General features: G+C 56.4%; 9 protein-coding genes across 9 annotated transcripts; 6 read left to right on the plus strand and 3 right to left on the minus strand.

Annotated features, from left to right (window-relative positions):
- Positions 1 to 241: 241 nt before the first annotated feature.
- Positions 242 to 1,358, minus strand: BJ171DRAFT_168478 (Cullin binding-domain-containing protein). Its single transcript, XM_053105935.1, has 4 exons — positions 1,333 to 1,358; positions 1,102 to 1,229; positions 732 to 773; positions 242 to 511 (listed from the first exon to the last, which is right to left on the minus strand). The coding sequence occupies exons 2-4, from the start codon at positions 1,171 to 1,173 to the stop codon at positions 392 to 394; spliced, it is 234 nt and encodes a 77-aa protein (XP_052970876.1). The 5' UTR covers positions 1,174 to 1,229; positions 1,333 to 1,358; the 3' UTR covers positions 242 to 391.
- A 1,349-nt stretch (positions 1,359 to 2,707) lies between these two features.
- BJ171DRAFT_595260 (uncharacterized protein) lies at positions 2,708 to 3,042 on the plus strand (the record flags this gene model as incomplete). Its single annotated transcript, XM_053114584.1, has 2 exons — positions 2,708 to 2,767; positions 2,841 to 3,042. Coding segments are annotated over 2 exons (262 nt in total), but the record flags the coding sequence as incomplete, so codon positions are not given.
- Positions 3,043 to 5,455: 2,413 nt separating this feature from the next.
- On the plus strand, positions 5,456 to 7,649 carry BJ171DRAFT_557607 (P-loop containing nucleoside triphosphate hydrolase protein; the record flags this gene model as incomplete). Its single annotated transcript, XM_053113102.1, has 2 exons — positions 5,456 to 5,640; positions 5,753 to 7,649. 2 exons carry the CDS (start codon positions 5,456 to 5,458, stop codon positions 7,647 to 7,649), a joined length of 2,082 nt encoding a protein of 693 aa, XP_052970878.1.
- Positions 7,650 to 7,948: 299 nt separating this feature from the next.
- BJ171DRAFT_487352 (ubiquinol-cytochrome C reductase hinge domain-containing protein) lies at positions 7,949 to 9,517 on the plus strand. Its single transcript, XM_053109278.1, has 4 exons — positions 7,949 to 8,140; positions 8,849 to 8,964; positions 9,183 to 9,200; positions 9,334 to 9,517. Exons 1-4 carry the CDS (start codon positions 8,083 to 8,085, stop codon positions 9,364 to 9,366), a joined length of 225 nt encoding a protein of 74 aa, XP_052970879.1. The 5' UTR covers positions 7,949 to 8,082; the 3' UTR covers positions 9,367 to 9,517.
- A 1,604-nt stretch (positions 9,518 to 11,121) lies between these two features.
- On the minus strand, positions 11,122 to 13,025 carry BJ171DRAFT_405830 (uncharacterized protein; the record flags this gene model as incomplete). Its single annotated transcript, XM_053107236.1, has 9 exons — positions 11,122 to 11,220; positions 11,295 to 11,370; positions 11,507 to 11,591; positions 11,687 to 11,767; positions 11,901 to 12,027; positions 12,108 to 12,183; positions 12,261 to 12,412; positions 12,666 to 12,770; positions 12,924 to 13,025. Coding segments are annotated over 9 exons (903 nt in total), but the record flags the coding sequence as incomplete, so codon positions are not given.
- A 901-nt stretch (positions 13,026 to 13,926) lies between these two features.
- On the minus strand, positions 13,927 to 18,203 carry BJ171DRAFT_487363 (Centromere/kinetochore Zw10-domain-containing protein). The gene is made up of 14 exons (XM_053109279.1): positions 17,856 to 18,203; positions 17,648 to 17,738; positions 17,457 to 17,507; positions 17,229 to 17,309; positions 17,071 to 17,142; positions 16,811 to 16,934; positions 16,374 to 16,610; positions 16,059 to 16,295; positions 15,626 to 15,784; positions 15,315 to 15,516; positions 14,927 to 15,191; positions 14,666 to 14,812; positions 14,305 to 14,562; positions 13,927 to 14,198 (listed from the first exon to the last, which is right to left on the minus strand). Exons 1-14 carry the CDS (start codon positions 17,915 to 17,917, stop codon positions 14,082 to 14,084), a joined length of 2,103 nt encoding a protein of 700 aa, XP_052970881.1. The 5' UTR covers positions 17,918 to 18,203; the 3' UTR covers positions 13,927 to 14,081.
- Positions 18,204 to 18,371: 168 nt separating this feature from the next.
- Positions 18,372 to 21,004, plus strand: BJ171DRAFT_487365 (uncharacterized protein). The gene is made up of 10 exons (XM_053109280.1): positions 18,372 to 18,458; positions 18,631 to 18,780; positions 19,009 to 19,068; positions 19,277 to 19,378; positions 19,513 to 19,584; positions 19,701 to 19,822; positions 19,975 to 20,131; positions 20,225 to 20,262; positions 20,471 to 20,542; positions 20,629 to 21,004. Exons 1-10 carry the CDS (start codon positions 18,419 to 18,421, stop codon positions 20,788 to 20,790), a joined length of 975 nt encoding a protein of 324 aa, XP_052970882.1. The 5' UTR covers positions 18,372 to 18,418; the 3' UTR covers positions 20,791 to 21,004.
- Positions 21,005 to 21,067: 63 nt separating this feature from the next.
- On the plus strand, positions 21,068 to 22,939 carry BJ171DRAFT_168612 (uncharacterized protein). Its single transcript, XM_053105936.1, has 6 exons — positions 21,068 to 21,151; positions 21,262 to 21,395; positions 21,633 to 22,260; positions 22,436 to 22,485; positions 22,617 to 22,715; positions 22,810 to 22,939. The coding sequence occupies exons 2-6, from the start codon at positions 21,304 to 21,306 to the stop codon at positions 22,820 to 22,822; spliced, it is 882 nt and encodes a 293-aa protein (XP_052970883.1). The 5' UTR covers positions 21,068 to 21,151; positions 21,262 to 21,303; the 3' UTR covers positions 22,823 to 22,939.
- A 1,334-nt stretch (positions 22,940 to 24,273) lies between these two features.
- BJ171DRAFT_487369 (uncharacterized protein) lies at positions 24,274 to 24,944 on the plus strand. The gene has a single exon (XM_053109281.1). The coding sequence runs from the start codon at positions 24,321 to 24,323 to the stop codon at positions 24,771 to 24,773; it is 453 nt and encodes a 150-aa protein (XP_052970884.1). The 5' UTR covers positions 24,274 to 24,320; the 3' UTR covers positions 24,774 to 24,944.
- Positions 24,945 to 25,012: the final 68 nt, after the last annotated feature.

The following is a 25,012-nucleotide window of genomic DNA, read 5'->3' on the forward strand; positions in this document are numbered from 1 at the left end:
TCTGCCCGCCAAACCAGGCCGTCAAGAATCAATTCTGCCAAAAAAGGCAACGCGCTCCATGACCACCAGCGACCATCCTGGCAGCCATCGCCGGACGCTGCCGATAGCACAGATCATTGAGGACACGTATATCGAGATGGGGTCGCCGGCGGACGAAGCAGCATGTGCCCAGGCGGTCTTGTTGAATTCAATGCAACCGCTAGGCTTGCCTCTACCAGCAGCAAACACCAATAATGCAGGCCTGGGATTCCTACAGCAGCGATTGTATTGCTTGGAGGCTCGGGCATCCATCCATATCAACGCCTGCGACGGAGCTCGCAGACCCAGGGGCAAAGTACACCAGGAAGAGCCTCGCTCTAGAGTGACGGGGTGCGGGGGCTGGGCATGCAGCCTAGTTGGTATCCATGTTGCTCTGGAGATACTCTACAAACTCATCGATCAGGACGGGCCATGCTGCGCTCATATCGTAGCCGCTCAGATCGTCCTTGGAAGTGAGGGCAAAGTCCAGGAACTAAGGTGGTTGGTCAAGTGACAGGGAAGAGCGTCAGCCAGTTGCGCCGAGCGAAATGGAACGCGGGCTATCAAGGGAGAGCCAATATGTCCACAGAGGATGTTCACCAGCATAAACTGATGACTTGGACTCTGATGCAGCCAAGTGAACAGCGCCCGAAGGATGGCCCAGGCCAATTGACCCGAAGTATGCCACCACCATCAACAGGGACGTCACATACCAAACGCCAGGTATCGCGGCTGATGGACTTTCCGTGGCTTTCCTGAAAAGGGATGAGGGGTTGGATGCTTGGTGAGCCGGTTGGTGGTCTCAAAGCTGTCGTGGGCGTTGCAGGCAGCGACGGAAATCGCCGTCGACGCCGATCCACACGCACCTGCACGAACTGGATCCAAATGGCCAGCTTGGAGTATCTTCCGACGAGCATGATCTCCCATAGGGCAATGGCCATATCCAAGGCTGAGTTGAAGCGCAGGGTGTCAGCGGACAACACAACACATAAGCGCGACAGGCACACTACCGATCATGGACTCGGTGCTGGTCGAGCACCATTGGCATACTCAGCAACAGCACCACGACGGACAGACGCTCACCCAAGCTCTTTTGGTCACCACGGGCGAGGTCAAAAAGGTAGTTGTAGACGTCCTTGAACGTCTCGGGATCATCAAGCTGTGCGCGCATGGCTGCAACAGACACTTTCATCTTTTCAAGGCTGTCGCACCTGTTACCGTGGGTGAAAGGCGGTGAGAATGGGCAATCCGTTTGAGGAGGAGTGCTCGCTGGCTATACCGGTTGGGGGTGATACCGAGGTCCAGTGTGCGTACTCAACAGTGCATGGAAGCGACACGGCTCGGGAATGGAAGTGTGGCCCCAAGGACCGATGATGTGGGTTGGAGGCTTGAGCCACCGCAAATGCCTTGGCCTGGCCTCGTACGCCAACTTACTGGAGACTTGACCAGCCGTCGATCCAGCCCTGTCGAGTGAACGTCGCCATTTGATCGGATTTGAGCTTCCACGAGATGACAAAGGTCACGATGTCGCCCGAGTCGATATCCAGGTCCTCTGCATCATGGGAATTTCCGGCCCGAGCGGTAAAGGGACGATCAGCAGCGCCCAGAGACCCGGGTCTGTCCGCTCGTCCACCCAGCCATGCATCCATCCAGCAGATACGTACTACAGAGCGACTCGAATCCATCGGATGAAATGACGTCCTCGTCGGCGTCTTTGGTTGACCGACGGTCGAGAATATGAGAATTAGATGCCCACGATGCCGATGGGTCCTGCCGATTGCCCAGCTTCAGCACAATCGGCACTATCGCCCATCCATCACACTTTGCCAGGAGCCAGAACTTGCGCCGCTGACAAGCGCACCTACCTTTGTATTTGTCAAACAGGGCATTCAGCTTGGCAGCGTTGCCGGTATCGGAGCTATGTGCGCTTGAAGCATGAGAGTCGAGGTAAGCGTTGACAGCAGCTTCTACTTGCCAGTCTAGTCCGGCGAAAATGTGATCGGGAGGTCAGGGGAATAGCTGTCGTCGTCAGGGTCTCGGGCAGCGCCAGGGCGGGGGAGCGACGGGGCTTACTGTGGACTTTCAGGATATCGATGGCAGTCTGCTCCCTGAGATAGATAATAGCAATTTACACATGTTCAGGCGCAGATGAGCCGAGGACGGAGCCGAGGACGGACCCAGCCGGCCGCTCGGCGGACCATCCGATCCCACTGGCCGCAGCAAACGGAGCTGGATAGCAGGCGGCCATTGACTGCCGCCAATCGGACCAGAACGATGCGGATACGTACGACGCATTGGTTAATGCGATGAACTGCTTGATGACGCTCTTGTGCATGAGTTTGGCGGACATGGTGCTGGCTGGGGTGCGGCGTTTGAGGTCTTGTCCAAGCCTGACTGGAGAGGACCGAGAGCGGCAGTCCGAGAAAAGGGCCGTGGAGTCGGTGCCACGTGACTGTGTCCTGGCGAGGACGAGAGAGAGAGAGAGCGGGTGAGAGAGCGGGCGAGGCGAGACGAGACGAGGGCGAGAGCGACGGAACTTGCGGATTTGCCACCCGGACGGCAGCGAATGCGGCGGACGCAGCGAATGCAGCGAATGAAGAGAATGCAGCACTGCGCAGGGCGCCCCTGCCGTTGCATGTCCTGAGCTGGGCCAAAGCAAGCTGAATCATGCTGTGGAAGCAGCGCGACCAATGACGCGTGGCACCATCGACGTCACTCGGTCGACATTGTTCTTGGGATTGCGTTTCCGGTAAAGCCGGCTGTGAAGGCTACGGTGTCGTCGAGCATCTCTTTGACGCAAATGCCTGGTGTTTCCGCAACAGCCTTCGTCCTAGAGCGCCCCGAACAGTTCCCTCAAGTCCCAGCACTCCAGAGACAGAATACGACATGGATATTGGCAGTGGAACTTCAGAAACCATTCAGTACATTGTCCTCGGCATCGGCGTTGCAGGACAAATACTATGTCTCCTGTATGCGGTGAAGAAGTGTCTCAAAATCAAGACTGTCTACAACTATCTGATGCTTGTGGCTGTCGTGGCGAGTACTCTTGCGTGCGGCAATAGCATCCAGGGATTTGCTTGCGTGGGTCTGGTATGACCGAAATGTATTCAAGCTAACACACATCTGGTAACGCAGTCGCACGCATGTGCCTTCATATCTATGATGTTCATCATAACACCGGAAACAAACATCAACAACGGCATAACTTCGTCTCTGCCGGTAGGTCTGCTTCCTCAAGCGCTACTGTCCCTTCGCATATCCTCAAAATGTGCATTGTTTGTGCAAGTTTTGGCTGTTGGGGAGCTCCTCAAACACCTGATCGTGGCGGCAACCCAACGGGTGCTGCGATCGTAATACTCGCAATGGTGATAACTGCAACGGTCATCTCCAAAGGCCTTCAACACCATCAATGAGGTCCTCAATCTCTTCATTGCGTGCTGCGGCGCTCTCTACACGATGCTGTTCTTTCGCGCCTTCAAGTCCTTGCAGCGAGCGATTCGTTACAAAGACTACTGGGTATGACTGCGTTATTCTGCGGCACAACTCGTGCAATGGTCCATGTCGTCACAATCGTCGGATCCGTCGCTGAACCACCCGTTTGATTCCTTGGTACCCGTCCGCCGACGTCCATCCGCAAGAACTACGTTTTCTACACGACTTGGGTGATTGTGGTCACTGCCTTTGTGGCTTCAACGATCATGGGAAGCAGCATGGATGAGACAGTCGGCAACATCATTGTCCTTCTCTTTTACATCTTCATGACCTTCTTCTGCTCCGTGATGGGGTACATCTTCCTGCGCAAGATCAAGTCCATATACCATATCGACCCAGCCACCGAGAGCAAGGAAACAAAGAAGGACAACATCGATCTGTCGTTTCTGCAGCAGCGAATTCAACTCATTGTCTATATCAATATTGGCATCTGGTCAGCATGTGCCTGGAAACGGAGAGTTGCATGAGTTGGTCCGGCTGGAGGCCGCCGCTGGTTGCAGCGCAGTGGATCAGATGTTCAGGTGCAAAATGCTTCATAATATGAGACGGCGCTTCTGACTAACCCGCATTTCATTCCTCTCATCGCTTCTGTGGCAGCTCCTTGAGTTTGATTTTGTATCTGATTGCTGCGGCATTTGTCAGCCAAATTCCAAACGGGGCTTTGATCATGTACCGCATCGTCATGACGACGTCGCTTTCGTACCAAGGATGCTACCTGGTGTTCATTTATGAAATCATTCCGGCTGCCTTCAATGAAGCTCGAAAGAAGGTGTCGCAGTCCGCCTCGGCTTCCTGCTAAGGAGAGATATGAGGTGAATGCGTTGGTGGAGGCAGTAATGGAAAAAACAAGACGACGCATTCGTATTTCGGTAATTTGCGCAATACAGACACGCGGCTTGGTCAAACACAGGCTGGACTGGCTGTGGCGCGAAGGCATGTGTCTGTCACATGGCCGAGAGCACTGCCGAGAGCACCGCCGAGAGCACTGCCGAGAGCACCGCCGAGAGCACTGCCGAGAGCGCCGTCCTGCGCACCGTCTTGCGGGCTGCCTTGCGCACCGCCCTCGGCCTTCTTTTCGCCCCTGCTCTCCCCTAGTCCAAGCCCATCACGGACAGAGTCCCACCCGCCTGGCCGACTGCAGCACGGAGCCTCTCCAACCCCACCGACCCATCTGCCCAGCCTATCTGTCGTCCGCTTTGGCCTTGCCTTCCCCCAAGCATGCAGATCCTCCAGGCTGCCGGCGCCCGGGCTGCCGCCCTCCGCTCGACCATGCGCCCCTCCGGCCCGATTCATCCTCATCGTCTGCGAAACCCGCATAGCCCGCCGTTTGGGCAGCGACGCACATTCATGTGGGGTCTGCCCAGACTGGCCTTCTCAGTCCTGCGTCTGCCGATAGCATTCGGAGCTGCTGGAGTTGGAGCAGCTGGCTATGTCCACTTTAAGATGGATGGTAAGAAAGAGGCTGCAGGGAGCTCGGCTTCTGTCTTGGCCACTAGCGATCCAAGTAGACCCGATATTTGGAGGCTGCCTTTGCGACCGTCGCTGTGTGCCGACGTTGTCACCCATAAGATCCCTAGCTGATGCCCCCTCGCTGTCTTTACCCTTGCCTTTACCCCTGCCCTTGCCTGCGGTTTGTCTGCGTCCAATTCTGCCCTCTTTGACGGCAGAGCTTTCCAAGACCTACATCCCCGACTGGGCCCGCGACGCCTTTGACAAGACTGCCAACCTCCTCGGCAGCATTGACTTATCCAAGGTGGAGCTGCCCTCGCTTCCTCAGCTCGACTTTTCCAAACTGCCCCTGCCCGACCTGAACCAGGGCACCCCCAGCTCGCTTCCTGGCCTGGAAGTGGCCTCCTCCAAGTTTGAGAGTCAAACAAAGTCGATTGTCGACGACGGCGCAAGCATCGGCATCTCCAAACGAACTGGCACAGCCCTTGGCGGCAGCATGGACCCGCCGCCTTCCGAGCTCATGGTCTTGACCAAGAAGCTCATCGAGATCCGCAATCTCTTGAAAACCATCGACAACAATGGCTCCAACCTGAAGCTCCCGAGCATCGTCGTTGTTGGATCACAGAGCTCTGGAAAGAGCTCTGTGCTCGAAGCCATTGTCGGGCACGAGTTCTTGCCAAAGTAAGTGGCACCGTTCTGCGCCAGACCCAATGGGTCAAGCGTCGGCGAGGTATCATTGCGACGTGGTCTTGTACGCAACGAGCTCACCACCAACTCATCGCTCCTTCGACAGAGGCTCCAACATGGTGACCCGCCGCCCTATCGAACTGACCCTCATCCATACACCCAACTCTAAGGAAGAATACGGAGAGTTCCCGCAGCTGGGACTCGGCAAGGTCCACGACTTTACCCACATCCAGAGAACCTTGACTGACCTCAATCTTGCCGTTCCCGACGAGGAGTGTGTTTCAAGCAATCCGATCGAGCTGCGAATCTACTCCCAGAACGTCCCTGACTTGACGCTGATCGACCTGCCCGGGTACATCCAAATCCACAACCGCAACCAGCCCGCCGTTCTCAAGCAAAAGATTGCCGATCTGTGCGAGTCCTACATCTCCGAGCCCAACATTATTCTGGCTGTCTGTGCAGCCGATGTGGACTTGGCCAACTCGGAGGCTTTGCGGGCCAGCCGCAAGGCCGATCCTAACGGCGGCCGAACCATCGGCGTGATTACCAAGATGGATCTTGTGGATCCCAACAGCGGAGTTAAGATCCTCCAGAACAGCGACTATCCGCTCCAGCTCGGTTACGTTGGTGTCGTGTGCAAGTCGGGCCCTCAAAAGGGTCAGACCGCGCTCGTGCGGACCGAGGAGGCCTTTTTCAACGCCAACGCCGATGTCTATCGCAAGCCCAAGGTCAACGTCGGCACGCCCACTCTCCGCCGCCGACTGATGGAGGTACTCGAGGAGCGCATGGGCAAGAATCTCTTCAAGATCGTCGACAATGTCCAGGCTGAGCTTGACGATGCCCGGTACCAGTTCAAAGTGCAATACAATGACCGTCGCATTACGGCCGAGTCCTATGTCGCCGAATCGATCGACGTCCTCAAGCAGCGGTTCAAAGAGTTCACGAAGCAGTTTGGCAAGCCCCAGGTCCGCGAGGAGGTCCGCCAGATGCTCGAGCAGCGCATCCTCGACATTTGCTCGGAGGTGTACTGGACTGATCAGCGCGTCGCCACGCTGAGCAAGATCTGTGCCGGTGACCCTTACTGGCAGACTCGAGCCGACATGACATCTGCTGCTCTGACAAAGAGCGGCATTGGCCGCGCCAGCACCCAGCTTGTGGTGGATATTTTGATGCGCAACATGGAGCGCATCACCAGCAACGAGCCGTTTGTCAATCATCCCGAAGCCCGCCGCAAGCTGATGGACTTTAGTAACGAGATTCTGCGCAACAAGTTTCACACCACGGTCGACCAGGTCGAGAACACCATCAAGCCCTACAAGTTTGAGGTTGAATGCACCGAGCAAGAGTGGAACGAGGGCGTCAAGCGCGCCGTCCACCTGATCGACACGCAGCTTGCGCAGGCCCAGAAAGAGATCCAAGAGATCATGTCCAGCGTCGGCCGGCGCAAGCTTCGCAACGCCATCCAGCATCTGCAGAAGCACGAGAAGCAGGCCCAGCTCAACAGCCAGGCTACAAAGTTTGACGACAGCATCGAGGGCGAGCACAACTTTTCCTACAACGATCAAGTCGCCCTTGCCGAGTCCCTCAGCAACGGCGAGGGACCTGCCTCCAACATGAAGCTCCTCGACCGAGCTCGCCAGGCCGCCAACCTGCAAAATCGCATCCAGATCCTGCAGCTCCGGTCGGCTGCGCTCAAGAGCCGCCAGTGCCGGGTCATGGATAACAAGGGCTGCTGCCCAGAGGCCTTCCTCGAAGTCGTAGCCGAGAAGCTGACCTACACCGCCGTCATGTTCATCTACGTCGAGCTGCTGAACGAGTTCTTTTTCCAGCTCCCTCGCGAGGTGGACAACAAGCTGTACTACGACCTCTCGCGTTCAGAAATCCTGTCCTTCGCCAAGGAGAACCCTCATATCCAGAAGCACCTGGAAGCCCAGGAGCGAAAGATGACGCTCGAGTTGGTGATGGAGAAGCTGAGGGAGCTGACCCGGAACAATAGAAAGTAGTCCCCCCCCCTCTGTGCCTGCGTGCGTCTGCACGGGCCTGCGTTGCATGCTGCTCTCTCTCTCTCTCTCTCTCTCTCTCTCTCTCTCGCTCTCTCGATGCGCTCCTTTGGGGTTCGCGTCGATTGCCACACTCTCCTTCCTCCATATTCCTGTTGAAAATACACGCGCTCCTCTGTCAGTCGGGCCAGAGCAGAACATGCCGGGCAGGGCGGTTTGGACCACCATCACGTGGCCGCGCAGTCTGGCCGGCAAATGAAATTCATCACCGCCGCGCCCTCGAACCGCTCCGCCACGCATTCGAGCCGGCGGCTCAGGTGGATCTTTTTTTGCCTTTTTCTCAGCCCAAGCTGCGGACGCAGAAATCGTGGTTCTCTTGCTCATCGCCAGGCCTGTCTCTTGCGAACAACGCACGCTGTCGACACAACTCCTCGCCATGCCCGAAGTCAAGCAACTCGCCGGTTCCGAAGACCCCAAGCCTGCCATTGAAGAGGGTAATCATCGCCAATGCGCTGTCGGGTGCTCGGTCTCGGCCACCCTTGTCACCGTGTCCATTACTGGTCAGCCCGGCCAAGCTGAACAAAACCGAGCCGGCCCATGATCATCACGACCGAGTCACTCTGGATGCGCATATGGAGCATCACTGGATTTGCGGATCGATACCAGGAGCGCACACACATTGAGAATTTGGATCTCCCAAGAATACGCGAGCCCGCCCGTCGCGATGAGGCATTGTGGAATCGACTTTCGACACAGCATGCCGGATTGGCCTCTACCCGATAGCCATCGTGCTCAACATTGCCCGGTCCCGATGGCGCTGCGTGTCCAACGGCACTTTCAGCCGCGTGGTTGCCCGATATCTGCGCACTTCCAGAATCGGCCAGCGGACACTCGGCGAATTCGACCAACGGGCGTACACTTGAAGGACTGGGGCGGGGCGACTCCTCCACCGAGCCTCAAGACCAACCAGTAACTGGAAACCGTGGGCAGTGTCCTCGACAGTTGAACACCCTTTTGAACTCGAGTCTCTGCTGCAAGCTCGGGGCTTGAGGAATCCGATAGCCCGCCACGGGCTCGCCGTGACATCGGGGCTGGTGTGCGGGACTGAGCCTTGAGATGCTGCCAGGAGAAACAAGTGAACCGCGAATGCGGCTAACCTACTGCGTCCCTCTCTCTCTTGCCAATCGAACGACTCCATGTAGAGTGCGGCCAGTCCCACCACTGCGCCAGCCTGAAGGAGGCCTTCGAGGCCTGCCAAGCTCGTCTTGCTGCCAACCCTTCCGAAGAAACCTGTGTCGAGGAGCTCTTTGACTTCATGGTGAGTGGCGGACTCTACAAGCCTGTCCGGAAGAGCTTTGCGATTCCCACGAACCGAGCCAGTCGATACACAGATATGCCGGCGCGACCATGAAGCCCTTTGGCGACGCCAGCGATTCAATCCGATCAAAGTCCGCTAATCTCTCCTTTGCGATTTGCCTCCTTGTGCGCCTATCTCCATGCGACGGCGACTCCGTCAATCCTTGTGACCGTATCCAGGAATGCGTTAACCACTGCGTACGTTACTTGGAAGGACGTCGACGGCGGCCATCGGTGCAATCGTATCCCTGTCGCTGTCGCACTATTGACTCATGTGTAGAGATGCCATTTTTCACTGACACCTTTCGCTGTTGTGACGTCCCATCAACAGGCTGCCCCCAAGCTCTGGGCCAAGCTGGCTTAAATGCCACTGTCGAGATCCGTGTCCCTCCGTCTCGTTGATATCATCAGTCATGTGCCATCAGGCTCCTCCATCTCCGCCCGCGTGGAACTGTAGCTCGGAGCATCCCCATATCCGCTAATACAGCTTGTTCAGACAACCGCGGCTTCAGAATTGAGATGGATGGGATGTTGTGATTGTCCTCAAGCTGTCGATCGATCATGTGTGCCCTTGGCACCCAGCCATGAAGGATAGCGCAGTGGCCGGTTGTAGCCGGATTCGATTGGCAACGATTCCAAACGCCACTGGCTGTCGATTGCGGGCAGCTGGCGTTCATAGAGCAATCGACACCCGGCATCCATGGTGGTGGCGTCGCTGAAACACAACGGCTCACAAAGCGATACGGAGACCAGGGGCACCTTTTGGATTGAAGGTTCATTCCTGGATATTGTTGGGAAGCACCCACGCCAATCCATGATTATACTCGACACCTACCGTCCATGTCCTTGGTGTCGCGCTTGTGATGCTCCGTGGATGTGCGGATGTGTGGACTGGTCCGCTCGAACGTTCCAGCCTGTAAACAGCGTATGCCCGCCAGCGCACACAATAATGACAGAGTGACGAACAAATTTATTCGCCGGGTTTGGTCGAACGAGACAGTCTACACAATTTAACTGGATGAGAGTACTCCGGTCGTCCAAACGTGTTTGAACCCCGCAAAAGGAAGAAAAGGGTCAAAAGAAACGCCAAAAAACAAATGGCCAGTGTAAGGCTGGGACAGCCGTGGTCTAGGCAGCAACGGAGTAACAAGTAGAGGGCCAAGATCGGGGAAGGAACGCATGCAGGGAGGAGGCGAGCGAGGGGTGGAGTGAAGAGATGAGGAAGGACGGAGAGAGGAAGAGAGCGAGCGAGCGAGCGAGGAAGGAAGGAAGGAAGGAAGGAAGGACGGACGGAAAGAAGGAAGGAGAAAGCAAAACAATACATGAAGAATTCCGCGGGTTATCGACGGCGGCGAGGTCATGCTTGGTGAGAGGGAGAGCAGAGTGGATCAAGGCACATATACAGTGTGTACACAACTTCATCGTTCCAAAACAATGGCGTGTGAGGGAGAAGCTGCCGAGGGGCATGCAGACGCAAGCCATTGCGATCGAGGCATAATAAAGGAGGAGGCGAACAGATAGGTCGAAAACACACAACCGCACGTTTGTCCGGCACCCAGGCCGGCAGGAGCCAGGCAATAGGCAACAGGCGCGATCCAACCGAGAGGCATGTGAATAAATAGTGAGGAGGGAAGCAAAGGAAAAGAGCGGCCAGGAAGGGTGAAGCTTGTCGAGAGAAAATCAACGTGAAAAGTGACCAAGACGGGCTATATCATATCGGCAGATGCTGGCTCATCTGCTCTACTGTGACGGGCAAGCGGAAGAGTGCAGCAATGCCGGTGGGGCTTGAGCAAGAGCAAATACAAATATCGCCCTGCGCTCAGTACGGGAGGTACTGTCCACGGGTGGGATCCCAGGTCCAGGTGTTCGCGGGGTAGCCAGGAGCGCCATAGCCAGCAGCCTGAGCGGCATAGGCTTCGTAAGCTGCTCCGTTTGTGGCCACAGCCGGACCTGGAGCACCGCCGCCCAAGATATCGCGAGCGCCGGCACCGACAGCGGCGCTGAGGGGCGTGGGGCCAGGGGCACGGACTCCAGGGGGGATATCGCCTTGGGGGCGGCCTTGGTAGCCCGAATCAGCAGCTGACTGGGCAAGATAGCCCAGCGAGATGTTGGCGGGTGGATATCCGTAGCCATAGCCCTGTTGAACGGGCATCGTGAACTGTGGATAGTATCCGGCTGCTGCCGAAGCATCGGCGTTGCGATCTTTACCCCAGGAGCACTGCGATTGAAGCGATCGCACGGTCAGTACCAAGTCCGCAGCAATGCTTCGGGCAGACGGCACATCTCACTTACCTTCAGGGCTCGGCCGTGCAAGCCAGCGCCTTGCATCGACACAATCGCCATTGCAGCGTTCTCGTGAGTATCCAACCTGGATAACAAACCGAAGGAATACGCGGTTCATTCGCCGTAAGCTCTCTGGTGCACCCCAATGCCGCTCAAAACACAGTCGCGGCTTGTGATTGCAGCACCCGAGGCATGCGCGCAGCCGACGAGCATCAACATACTTCACAAAGCCGTAGCCACGATCTGCCTGCACGCGAACTTCAACGAGGAAGCCGAAGCGTTGGAACAGCGCCGCCAGATCCTGTTCTGAATGCATGGTGTGGATTAGACCAGCTACATCGTACAGGCAACGGCGGATCGATCCGAGTTGGACTGATGGCTAGAAACGCCACGAGACTCACGGGTGGTGTTCGGGGCCAGGTTGCCAACATAGACAGTCGTGTTGAATGAAGAAGCCTGCGAAAGTGTTGCCTCGTAGGACACTGGATGTCGATACAGTGCAGCACAGCACAGCCCAGTCAGTGTCATCGTGGCCAACGTCAGGTCATAGATCTATCGTGGTACAAGAACCTTCGGTCTGCATCCCGCTCGATCACATTTCGGCGCGACACTTACAGCTGGGTCCTGTCAGGATGTTGGCGGTAGGGGCCGGGTTGGTGGTACGCTGGTTCGCCCAGTTAACTCGGATGGGACGGCTGCCGAGCCACTCTCCGTTCATTTGAGCGATCGCTTGCTCGGCGTCCTGCCAAGGACGGATATCAGCAACAGGGACGATTGTCTGCGCTATGGCATTCGGTCGACAAGCCAATGCGTGGCACTCACAGACTTTTCCCTGAAGGAAACAAAGCCGTATCCACGAGATTTGCCAGAGTTCAAATCCCACATGACTCTCGCGTCGCTGAAGTGAGGAAAAGCAAGGTCAGAGTGGCGCTTGCATCGGAATTGCTCGGAAAAGCCAGGGTCAGAGCAACTTACGACATGCTGCCAAACGCAGAGAACGCCTTGGCAAGAACAGCATCGTTCACCTCGGCACTGAGGTCGCCAACAAAAATATGGGCGTGCGAGGCTGTATCTTCCTTCTGGTTAGAAGACCCCGAGCCAGTGAATGCCCAATTGACTCGGATTTCCTACAGGGTCGAGGGAGCAGGTCCAAGGCGGGCCATAGAATAAAAGGGGGAGAATGGATGGACAGACGGCGACGGGATGGTCAAAGGACGGGGACAGGGCCGCAGCAACGACAGCATTGAGCAGAGATACAGAGATACAAAGGTACAGAGATACAGAGAGAGAAGGTACAGATAATCAGGACAGGGCGATACTGCTGCCAGAGAGATCGAGGAGATGCAATACCGTTGTAGATAGACCATTTCACAAACGAACCGAGCTGAAAATCTTTCTACCGTTCAGGTTCTGAAGGGCGCTCTCGGCGGCTCGGTGGTCCAAAAACTCGACAAATCCGTAATTGAAGCCGCCATTCTGGTATTGCTGTGACCGAGAAGCGCTCGCGGTGAGTGCGCTGCGCTGCCCTTGCGCCGTCGTCCGTGTCGAGCCCCTCACTAGTGCATCGCCGACGTTTGCGCTCCGTCTCGCTATGTCAGAGGACTCCGGATGAGTCCGTCGACTGGACATTTGACCTACAGCTCGATCGTGAATGATCTTGACGTTGACAACCTCGCCGGCAGTCGAAAAGATCTGCTGGATCAGCAGCTCGTTGACACGCGGGTCGAGATTACCGACATACTGCGCGCATCAAAGAGAGGTACCAGACGTCAGCACTTTGGCTATTGGAGCAGCGCGATGCTGTCTGACCATTCGCAACCTCTGCAGATCGCGATGCGGAGAGCAGCTGTTCCGAGCTCACGCAGACTCCTCTCTTCCGTGGTCGGACAAGCGATCCTGAGCCAATGCGTACCAGCTTCTTATCGGCGACATTGGGGGGTCGCAAGACTGCGATCCCAGAAGTTTCTTCAGAGTTTGTTTGCATGGTCGACGTGCCCGATGGAAGCTGAATCCAGCGGGGGGACCAGACGCCGAGCGGCCGCGATGCATCGAGATACGTTAGATCGGTGCGATGCTGCGGTCGCAGCGGCAAGCGGAGAGGGAATGGCCCGCGCGAAGACAACCGACTCGAACACGGCCCACAAACAAGGCAAACCGATCGCAGCGGCGGGAGCCTCGGCCTACATTTGTTCACGATCCGATCTGCTGCGACGGTGGAGGGTGCGATCGGCAAGGGGTGGCTTCTGATAATGCCACAGACAGGGAATCCCGAATCGAGATCTTGGGAGGGGCGGGGGAGGCGGGATCGTCGGTGTCTGGCGGTCCCTGGCGGTCCCTGGCGAAAACGCAAAACCAGGCCGCTGGGTGGATGGGGTTAGGGCTGTGTGCGGCACGGACGGCCAGCCCTACTTGCCCCTACAAGGCCGTGGCTCCTGTGCGACCGAGACAAGGCTTGGGCGGGCCTGGTGCCGCTGTGCTGGATCGCCGTCAACGCAGGGCATCTCAAGGGCATCTCCACACATCTCCGAGAGAACATAGCACTTGCATTTGTGGCTGGCAATGGTGGTCCGGCCCTGAACACGTGCACAACCGACGATGATTGCTGCTCAATGGCGATCGCATCCGGCCGGGGCAGCCGGACCTCCGGTGCATTTGATCTCAGGCCAGCTTCATGGTTACTCCATATCAAGATACTCAACCATGTCGAGTCGCCTGGCCCGGGCACACTGAGCACTGTCTGGCCATGATGGCGATGAATGGGAGTATTCAGGGACAGAAAGCAGCGGCAGCTCTGACTCAAAACAGGGTGCCCCGTTTCGAACTGGATACGCTGTATATCAGCTGGTCCAAGCGCTCGCACATCGTGAGGAATGCCGGCCAGCTCGGCACGAAATCGGATATACCAGACTGGGTCTTGTGAGTCCAAAGGCGGCACGGAAGCAACAAGGATCACGAGCCGGGTCAGCGATATTCAATGGTACGGTTTTCCGCGCTACTGCACCCCGAGAGCATCACTCACCTTTTTGCCGCCGGCACCAAGCCCTGTGTGTTTGGTGTCTTCGACATCAAAGTACTTTTCGACGACGCGGAATCGTTGGACCAGGTGCTTGAGTTGGTGGCGCGTTGGCGATGCCTCAAACGACATCTCCATCGCACAGCCGGAGGAGAGATCGCCAACTCCAGGCTCGATCAGCTCAACTTGCTCGGAGAGACTGGCAAGGACTTGGTCCACCAAAAGACCGAGGGCGCGGTGCAACATATCTTGCTGCGCGATTGGCTGAGTAAATACGAATATGTCAAGAAGACTCGTCAGAGAAATGTGCGGACAAGTCCAACAAACCGGAGCTATTGATTGCCAACCACAGTCACATATGCCTTACCTTCCAGGCGCGTGCAATCTGATCCAGCTGGTAAAGAGTATCCCTGACAGCGCTCTCGCAGGTCGTAAGTGTTGCTTCGTCATCGCTGTCCAACCGAAACCCTTGTGCGAGCCCCAGCTTGTGCAGAAGAATATCGCGCTGCTTTCGCTGGACAATCCATGGTGAGCGCTAAGGCGTTAGATCTTGACCAAAGCACTGACACTGGCAGAAGCATCAGAACGATTTCATGTCACGAGAACATGTTGTCGGATGAGCACCCACCAAATGCACTCGAAAGTGCGTCTCGGAGAGCTTGCGTAGTTGGTGGATATAGTCCACAAACAACACTAAATGGCGGAGCTCCTCTTGGATCTCACGCGAGAAACTCGGTCCCAGAAACAGTAGATGATGGCAAAGATATTCACAGTCGTTGTAGAACAACATGGCCCGCGACGGGATGTTGTATATGTCGTCTCCGTGGTAAACCGGCGTGCATGCTATGAACATGGAAACAATATCACGGATGCAGCATATCTTTTCCTTTGACCTAGAACCGGCGATATCAGTTAGTCACTCCGTTCCTCGGCTTCTCTGCTTCTCTGCTCCACAGCAGTCGGGGGTGCAGCGTGGGCGATGCTTGCGCGCTCAAACATGAGAATTCTAGCCGTACTCGATTAGGTCTTTAGTCTTGCATGCCTGATCCATGAGCAGATAGATCATCTCCACCAATGTCTGAACCTGGGTCGATATGCGGCACTTTTTGAGGTCGAATGTGCTCGAAACTTCCTTATAGACCTGGCTATCGCCGCGCTTCTCCTTGACCGGCTGCGACGATGCCTTCTTTCCGCTTCCGTGGGCGCTCTTGAGGCCACCTGGGCACCATTGGCGCGGGCCAAACGCAGCGCAGTGAGACTGGCGATTCGATCAAGACATCGCTGGCCGTTCACATCTTTGCCGCAACGCCCGGCTTGTCGAACCTACCTCGCTCGGTCGCCTCGCACACCTCAGCCGTGAGGTTGTCGCTCTGCCTCAAAATGTCTCGAACGGTGGCGAGAAGCTTGGTTCGATTGGACTTCATCCGCACCACAGGGATATTGCCAACCAGGCTCTGCAAATCCGTACGAGAGTGGGATAGCATATCTGCAGACCAGGCGGCCGCAGGACAAGGTCAGCTGCAGCTCGAGGTTGCTCACAGATTGGATATCTAATCTCGGCGATCACCAGGATATCGATTGCTCCTCGCGGCATGCAACACTGTCGATCTTGGTAGCTGCCTTGCACAATCGACGATTCGCCTTGTCGTTGCTTCCTTTACTCGCATACAATCCCGGGAGTGAACGGGCAGGAGCATACACGCTATTTGCGGCAAGGCGATCGCAGCCGACCTATCCAGCCTGCGACCCGTGGCACTTACTCATTTCCTTCAGCTCGCGATCGAACTTGAGGACCTCTGTGCGCAGACCACTCCCATCGTCTGTTCCAGATTCGAGGCAATCTTGAATGATGGGTGACCGAAGACAAATGTCTCTCACAAACGCAATCACCCCTGGCGCCCAAAGCTGCTCGTACTCTTCTATGTAATGTCCGCGAAGTACATGGTCGCGGACAAAGACGGCAATTTTTTGGAGTGACTGTAGGATGTGCGAGATATCTAGATGGTGAACCAGATGAGGGCTCATTAGCACGCCCAGAGTATCATCCCCGCGACAGCGCACATCGAGGACACTACCTTCGTTCTTCTGCTCAGCATTTCGAATCGATCTCGCGTATTGCAACGTATGTGCCAAGTGCGTGGAAACCACCCGGATGTCTGCATCGGTCGCTCCCTTCAAAGGCTTGACAAAGTGATCCACCAGCGCTTGGTTCAGTCGCTTGAGCTGTGGTACCAAAACATCAAGATCCTCCATAGCGTCTAGCATGTCTTCAACCGGGACTGGGATATGCATGTAATTGATTCCCAGAGCAGCTGCACAGCGTGAAAGCGGGACGCGGTCGCACGGTTGCGGTCAATAATAGAGCAGAATGTCGATTCTTGGCTGGAAGCCGCGATAGGTCAGTGCGCCGTCAATGCGGCAGGCTCGAGCTCTTTGAAGTGCAACCAGCTCTGGAAAGTGACTCATTGCGTCATCGATCGAGGCAACATCTCCCGAATATCTTGACACGTACTTGTTACTCGATTTGCCACGCTCAGCTCCCAAACGCTGTTATGGCTCTTTGAAATGCGGTAGGTTGCCGAAAACAACGTTTGCAGGAAGTGCACGAGGCTGCTCTTGAGGGTCAAGTAGTGCTCCTGAAACAATCATTTGTAAGTCCGTCACTTGCTCGCTTCTGGCTTTTGCGCTTACTTGCATCACCCCAACCGCACCGACACCGACCATACCGACATCGGCCCCGGCGCTGGCCGTATCGACTCTCCGTGAACCTACCTCGATCATGTTTTTGAGATCACCCACGTCCAGCAAATCTGGCAAGCCGCCCAACTCATCGACGATCCGCTCCTAGACAATAGAATGAATGAAACGATCGCTCTGACATACAAGTAATAACCAACACGACAAGCCGGGGAGAGGGAAAGTACACGAACCATTTCCAGGATGCTTTTTGAGGCGTCTCGTACGGAGCCGTTGGAGAGCTTAATGTCGAACCCCATAAACTCGGTGTAGATCTAGAGAGTGTTGATACCCATCCGCCATACCGGGTGAGCTTGCGGTGTTACCGTGAGTTTGGAGTGAAGGAACCTCGGTCCTCGCAAGGACATGGGCCAACCACCGGCCATCGGCACCATATCCGAGGCCGCAGATGCACGACGTACATGTGTGAGTAAACTGAGTTGGCTGTACTGCCCCTGGATGAGCTTGGGTTGCTGTTGATCATTCACGGCGTTCAGTGCGCGGTTGGGCAAGGTCAGGGCAAGTTCAGGGCAGTGTGGATGAGCAGACCCATATCGTCATTCCATCAGCCCAAGAAACTCGTGGATATCGACACTGCCCCAAGTATCCACACCTCATCCAATTGATCGAGTCTATCTTCAATCGCCTGCAACAACTCTTGTTGGCCGAGAACATGGCTCGCTTCGAGAGACTTGAGACAGACACTGGAGCGTCAGGGAGGTCAGCGACGTGGCGACAGTCCGGCAATCCAACGAGGCTCGATCCGTCAACACAATCTGCCCGACTCGAAGGCCATACAGCGGCCACGGACTGTCGCTTACGAATTGAGACCAGAAATAACACTGGCCTGGAGATGATGGGAACAGTAGGTGAGCCCAGCCATCCGATAGAGCCAAGCGGAGATGCAAATCGATGCGTTGCCATCTTGTTTGCGGGCGTTGCAAGCCGGACCAGCGATGGCCGCCTGCTGGCATAGACTCGCACCTTGAGATCCTCGAGAGCGGTCTCGATGACGAGCGGCGTCTTGGCTGCGGTGCCATCCATGGCAGCATCAGTATCCCGGCCAAGCATGGTGCAGCTTGGCTCTGTGGTTCGTGCGTCTGCAGCAGCCCTTGGCAACGGCACCCTGGCTGCGGGCTCGAGATTGCTGTCGGAAGCCCGTCTGGATCTGGCCCACACCCAGGCCGCGATGCTGCGATGCTGCGATGCTGCGACCAGCGGCTCGCTCATGGCGCATCACGTGGCAAATGTCTTCCTTTTTGGGGTCGCGCTTCTGTGCCGGCAGAGACACAGAACAGCACGAGCCGCCCAGGACGCTGTTGTGGGTTTGGTTTGGTCATCGCCCAAACGCTTCCCAGAAGCACCACGCTGAGCCGTCCGGAAGATGAACAGCATGAGTCTCAAGCCAGGCCACGCCGAAGAATGTACGTTGCTTGGCCGTCTGCTTGGCCGTCTGCTGGAGTTTTAGGCGACTGGCTCCTAGCCGCTGTCTTTCGAGCACCACAACCGTGCTGATGCTTGGCCGCATCGGCCATTTGGCTATCCGACTCCACCTCGGTTCTTGACCACTTTCCCCGTCGCATGGCCCCGCATCAGTCTCCCGAAGCTGGACGCACAGTTTTGCTCTCTCCCGAGAGGATCTGTGGAGTACACCGTGCCTGCATTTATTGCCGCCGAGCTGCAAAGTCATTGTGCTGGACTCGACTCTGCCGATAAAGAAAGCCCTTGCTGCGCTGATCCAAAATGGTACGCTCCAGAGCCGCAGCGATGCTCGACAGAGGCCGCTGTTGATGCCCTGCTTCTCGACATGACCATGTCGAGCTGGCTTGGCCGATACATCCCGCTGCCGCCGGTGGTATCGAACGCCAAACCATCCATCGCCATGCATTGCGGCCAATGCATTCCATAACCCGATACTCATACGCCGCTGCGTCCTGGTATTGTCGATTGTCTGAACTGCTCGGGATGCCCCAGGCGTCCAGTCTGCGCCGATTTGGGACTCGTCCTCGCAGACGTTCAATGGCATGCTCACAGGTAACGACAATTTATCTCCACCGATGGAAACATGCATGAGCATCTCGATGGGACGAGTTGCTCGGCTGTGGCAGAACTGTGGTGTGGGAGCATCGGCTCCTGGTCGCTGACGGCCCGCCACAGTTTCACTCAAATGGTTGTCATCAAAACATCTTATGCCTATCGGCTTTGTTGGCTCTGCCGAATGCACTGCTCGGTCGCCCGACAGTCACCGATTTTATCCACTTGATCATATCCTTCTACGACAAGAAAAAGTCGCTCATCTCCGCGATCGAGGAGATCGATCTGCTGCAGGTGTCGTCGCTGAAAGGTGGGCAATCCAAAGCATCCGACAGAGTAGAAGATGCACAACAGCCCGTCAATGTCTGTCTGTCTGTGCACGGTAGCAGCATGGCTGAACGTTTGCTGATGCGACTCGACCCGTCTTGTCTCTGATCATTCAAGATTCGGAAGTAGCCGAGGGCCTGGTGAGGTCGTCCAACGTCGTAGCTCACCCTCTCCAGTCCATCTATGAGGGTATGGAGATTTGTGGCCGATCAAAACGCACAGCCGGAATGCCTCGCCCAAGCACCTCAGCAAGTGAATACGACCTCTGATAATCTCTTGCTCGTTGCTGGGCACTTGGGTGGCAGCTGCGCGACTGCTTCTCGACAACCAGCTGCATCGCCTTCCGCTCGTCGACAAGCACAACGGCAGCGAAATCATCGTTTCGGTGCTCACACAATACAAGATCCTCAAGTTTGTTTCGTCGCATGTGAGTCGATCCTGAGATTCGTTGGGTAGATCGCAACTGTTCAAAGCCAGGCCGATCTTGCAATCGCCAAGACCGCTTCCATCAATTATGGTCTGTTAGCAACGCAGATACTAACCTGGTGAGGGTATCATCCATCCACTTCCGCCTGGCAGCTTGTCAACATTGATCGGCTCTCCATGTCTATCCGAGAGACGGGCATTGGAACGTATGACAACGTCGCAACAGCAACTCCCGAAACGCCCATCATCGACATCATCAAGATATTTATCGACAAGAAAGTATCCGCCGTGCCGATTGTGGATAACGATGGTCGGTATATACACGCTAATCGGTATCGACGAACAGATCGGTGAGCAACAGGCCTCTTGAATCAAGTACTAATCGAGCCATTGTCCAATCCAGGCAAGGTTCTAGATGTCTACGAAAAGTACGATGTTCTGGTAAGCCGTCATTACTGACCATCGCAGCTTCTGAAGCTGAACGGTCTCTGTTTCAGCTCGGTTGGATTGCGGCGGCAAGCCGAAAGATGCGAATGCATCCGATTTGTCCAGAGTTTCCTTTAGCCCTTTGGTAGCAGCGGCAAATGTGCTCTAGTCGCTGTATGTAGCCCTCAGAGCACTCACATCATTCCGAACCCTTGCTCATCAGATGCTGGCACGAGACAGCGAGCACTTCAACGTCGACATGCCAGTGAGCGAGTCGTTGAGCAAGCGATCTCCTGTAAGTTTGCGACGGATTCAGTGCCGCCCTGCTTGAAATCAACGATCCAGCAATTCAGCGCTGACAGCTTCGTTTGGTCTCGACAGGACTTTGAGGGAATTCATATATGCACTCCATCGGACACGCTCGGCAGGCTCTTGGAGACCATCCGACGGACAGTTGTTCATCGGTTCGTCATCACGGAAAACAATCGCCTCCATGGTGTGCTGTCTCTGTCGGACATTCTTCGATACATTATGTTTGTGTAAAGCCGCACGGGTGCCTACGCCCAACCCTGGTCGGATGGCGATTATTGCCTGTGATCCGAGAAGCCGGGGGGGTGCCTCTGCCTATCTGGTTTTAAGATACCGACACTCTCGACGCGGGGATCCAATATAGCTTGCTCCCGAGATCATGGGGCGGTTGCCTGCGATGCCGAGCTTGGCGGGACTGGTCCAGGGCGCTGGACGGGCCGTGGCGCAGGAAACGGGGTGATCCCCACATGACCGCGATCTCCTGCTGCCTTTTGCTATCCCAGATCAATCCCAAAGCCGAAAGTGTCCAACTCGTTCGGCAGCATCGCTCCTCGCCAGGTGTCGCTCTGGAAGCCCTTTTCCCTTCTGCACTCAGGTGATGCTTGGACATATCTGCTGGGCATCGCCACAGCAAACGTGATTGATCATTATCCGGGGCGCTGACTTGCCTGCGTCGCCTGTGGCTGCCGCTTTGTCGTTGAACAGCCTCCGCTCGAGCGCCGACACGGGCCACCAAGAGCCGCCGCCATGTTCCGCTACGAAAGAGACGACGGAGACGAAGATGAAGACCAATACAGCTCGTTTGGATACGAGAGAGATTTGGATCCCGGCTCATCGAGGTAGCATAATTTCTCATCCGTACTTCCTTGGACCCCAACCTGTCTTCGTTGCCCAACCGTTCCTCGCAAAGTCTGGGGAAAATGATGAACACCAGCTCGGGAATACAGCCAAATGGGCTGCGCCGATGATCGAGCGGGGATGCTTGGATTCCTCTCATCAGGTCAGCAGGGTAGCTGGAGCTCAGATACTCAACGCTGTTGGGCAATTCACATGGCGATCTGCTTGCGCATCCATAGCGACGAAGACGACATCAACAGTATCCAGGACCAGCTGTTATCCCACGTTCACTACACCAGCAGCTGGATGGGTGCGTCGCAAAGCCTGCCTGCAACTGTTCCCAAGGCGCTGATGGGCAAGCAAGATAGAAGCGAGCCTTCTGACAACGGCCAGAGCGACGACGATAACGACAACGATAACAATAACGACAGCGATAACAATAGCGATGACGATGACCACGACGACAACGACGACAACGACGACAACGACGATGACAAGGATAAAATTACCAACAAAAACGGCGACCGAGATGGTGTTGGAAGTCGGAGCGGCAACGATATCGATCGGCCCAAGGTCCGAGCGACCCCAGAGGACGCAACCCTGGTTGGCTCCATCGGGTCTGATCCGCTGTCCTCGCCTCGACCAACCATCCCTCCTGGATCAAGTGCGGCGGCCTCTCCGATTACATTTCAGAAGCAGGCAATCAAGCCCCCTGTCCTCCAGTCCAGCCTGAAGCCACAGAACGACAGTTTGGAGGTCACCCACGTCATCCAGCCGGAGCTGTTCTCGGCGCAACTGGAAACGAAGCTTGCCGATCCCAAAGGCATCACTCTGGCCGAGCTCCTGGAATCGCGACCGACGACGGTGGTTGGTGTCCAATCGAACTTCGCCCACTCTTCCCTTGCCTGCGTTGCTGGTGGACCTATCTGTGATTCAGAGATTGTTCCGCAGTGCCGGAGCCTTCTCCAGCAACTAGGAGTGTCTATGAAAGTATGCTGACATGCCATGCGGCTGTCCACCAACTTCCATGTGCAATACCCAGAGCAACTTCACCGGCCTGAGTCACCAAATTCAGTGCAAGTTCTGCAGAGAGTACGGTCATGTTGCCTATCAGTGCAAGGCCAAGGTAACGAATGCCGAGAACAGCCGGTGTACTGAGTTTCGACGGACAGCGAACATTGTTACAGTAGCAGGGCACTGAAGCACCCATACACGAAATTCAGGAACTCGAGTGCCAGTTTTGCAAGGAGGACCACGATCCCACAAAATGCCCGCTTGAAGATCTATGCTTCAATTGCTTTGGACTGGGCCATCAGCGAAAGGTAGCAGCAAAGCTCTCTGTATAACCACCCAAGCACGTATCGATCTAGTGCTGCCGTGAGTACATGGTTCTTAAACTGCAACCACGTTCTCCAGGACTGCCCCATGAGCGAATCAAAGCGCTTCTGCTACGAATGCGATCGGCCGTCCCATATGACAGTGGTAAGCTGGCAATGCCGACTCTGCACCTCTCTGGCGATGGGATCGTAACTCTACTTCACAGGACTGTCCGTATGTGTGGAGACACTACGACCGAAGAGGAGCACGGGTACGTAAGGATGACACATTCAAGAGGGACTGGGCTACCAAGTGTGCTCTACTTAGGCAGCCGGAAGCTGCTCTACAATATTTTTGTGACTCATCCAGGCACCTTGATTTTCCAGCCCACCAACTCGGTCGTTTCCGTGATATGCTACAATTGCGGAAGCACGGTAAGACTTTTGTTGCCATGCCAGCGCTCTTGGTGCCTCGTTTCCTTGCTGGTCGGATGGCGCCGTCGGTTCCGACAGCTGTTTGCGGCCCAGGCGTCTTGCTCCCTTCCCCAATAACGGCGAGCCTAACCAGCGACTGTCCTCTTGTCTCGTATAGGATCACTGGGGAGATGTAGGTGTTGAAGTCGATGGCCGACTCTGTCGTGCCTTGGCGCGAGTGACGGCTCGGTTCTGGTGGACATGTATCCAAACACGAGTGCCATTCACCCCCAGGCGCTACTTCGTGGAGCATTGGACCAACGTAAAGCGCGCTGAATCTCTTGCACCTCGGCACATCCTAGGATTGTGGTGAATCATATCGTCGACGCACGAGCGCCTTCAACGCCCTGGCGCTGCGTCAGCTCAATCCCGCCCGTGATCGACCGTCGGTGCATCCAAGCGGCGGCCGACTCCCAGGAAGCCGATCCAGTTCGCCGAGGCCATTGCGATCGAGCCCACCGCGATCGTACCAGGAGGAGCCCGGGCGACAGGACTACTACCGAGATGACCGGCGACCACGACGGGGCCGCTCCCGGTCCCCGCACAGAGACCGGGGCCGAGACTTGCCAAGTGCTGGCAATCAACGGTATCACGGACACGACTCCAACTATCGCCAGGATCGCTGGAACGCCCCAACAATGCAGCAGACGATGAACCCGAACTGGGCGGCTCTGCAGAAACAGCTCCAACCCGCCCGAGCCGCGACCTCGTACCCGTCGTCCTCTCGCGCCCAGGGCAGCCCTGCGTACGGCCCCAGATACCATGGCAGCTATGGTGATGCAAACTACTCTTCGCGGCGCTCAGGCAGATGAACCCGATACACCTGGCCCGGACGGCGTTCAGCGGGCTCAGCTAATAAACAGCAACTGGCGCTGCCTCTCACGGACTCGTCTCGCCCAGCATCCACCTTGAGCATCCACCTTGAGCATCCACCACCGTCATCCAGCCCAAGCCCGTGGGCGAGGCAGTCCATTTCGGCTGATTCACCAGCCGGCGCCGCGTCGCGCGTTCGGCTCTGCACAGCCCGCGCTGTACATTGGGTCGTGCACCAAACCCGGTCTCATCCGAGTCTTGGTTGCCCTTCTTCGCTGTCGTCTCTGTCTCCTCTCCCGCTCGACATCACTGCTGCTCTGCGTCATGAAGCTCTCGATCGTCGCTCTCGCCGCTACCATGCTCCTGGCCTCGTCGGCCCTGGCCGGTCCCCATGTCCGCCGCCAAGTCGATCCCTCCCAAGACTCCTCGGACAGCGCCCAGCCTTCCGCAACTCCCGACGTTCCCGTCTCGGCCACTTCCCAGCCTGTCGAGCCAACCGAGGCAGCGTCTTCGACAGACGTGACAACAGCAGTGGTCTGGACCTCGCCTGAGCCTCTGGCTCCGTCAACTTCGGCTGTGGCTTCGGCCTCGTTCTCGGCCGCCCCCGTTTTGAAGCCGACTTCGGTGGTGCCCGTCCCTCCCGCTCCCTCCCAGAGCGCCAGCCCGACCAGCGGCACATCCAAGAGCGACGGCTTCAGCAGCCACTCCCACCTGAGTATCGCGGCCGCTGTTGGCATGGCTGCCATCGCGACTGCCATCATGACCGCCTGCCTGTAGCTCGACAGACCCGCTACTGGCCCTATCCAAGTTTCACCAGAGGCGTTTGCTTTCTCGACATGGCCATCCCTGAGAGTATACAGAACGCAATTCTCCATCTGTTTGTGTATTGACAAGGGGCTCAATACATGTATTACTATGACGTCGCTGGCCCCCAGCTATCCATGCCATGTCAGATACTGGCCCCGTCTTCGCCCCTGACCCAGGACAACCGAATGCATCCCACCGAACGCCTCTGT

Source organism: Polychytrium aggregatum, assembly GCF_025602895.1.
Source record: "Polychytrium aggregatum strain JEL109 chromosome Unknown BJ171scaffold_3, whole genome shotgun sequence".
NCBI classification, from domain to species: Eukaryota; Fungi; Chytridiomycota; class Chytridiomycetes; order Polychytriales; genus Polychytrium; species Polychytrium aggregatum.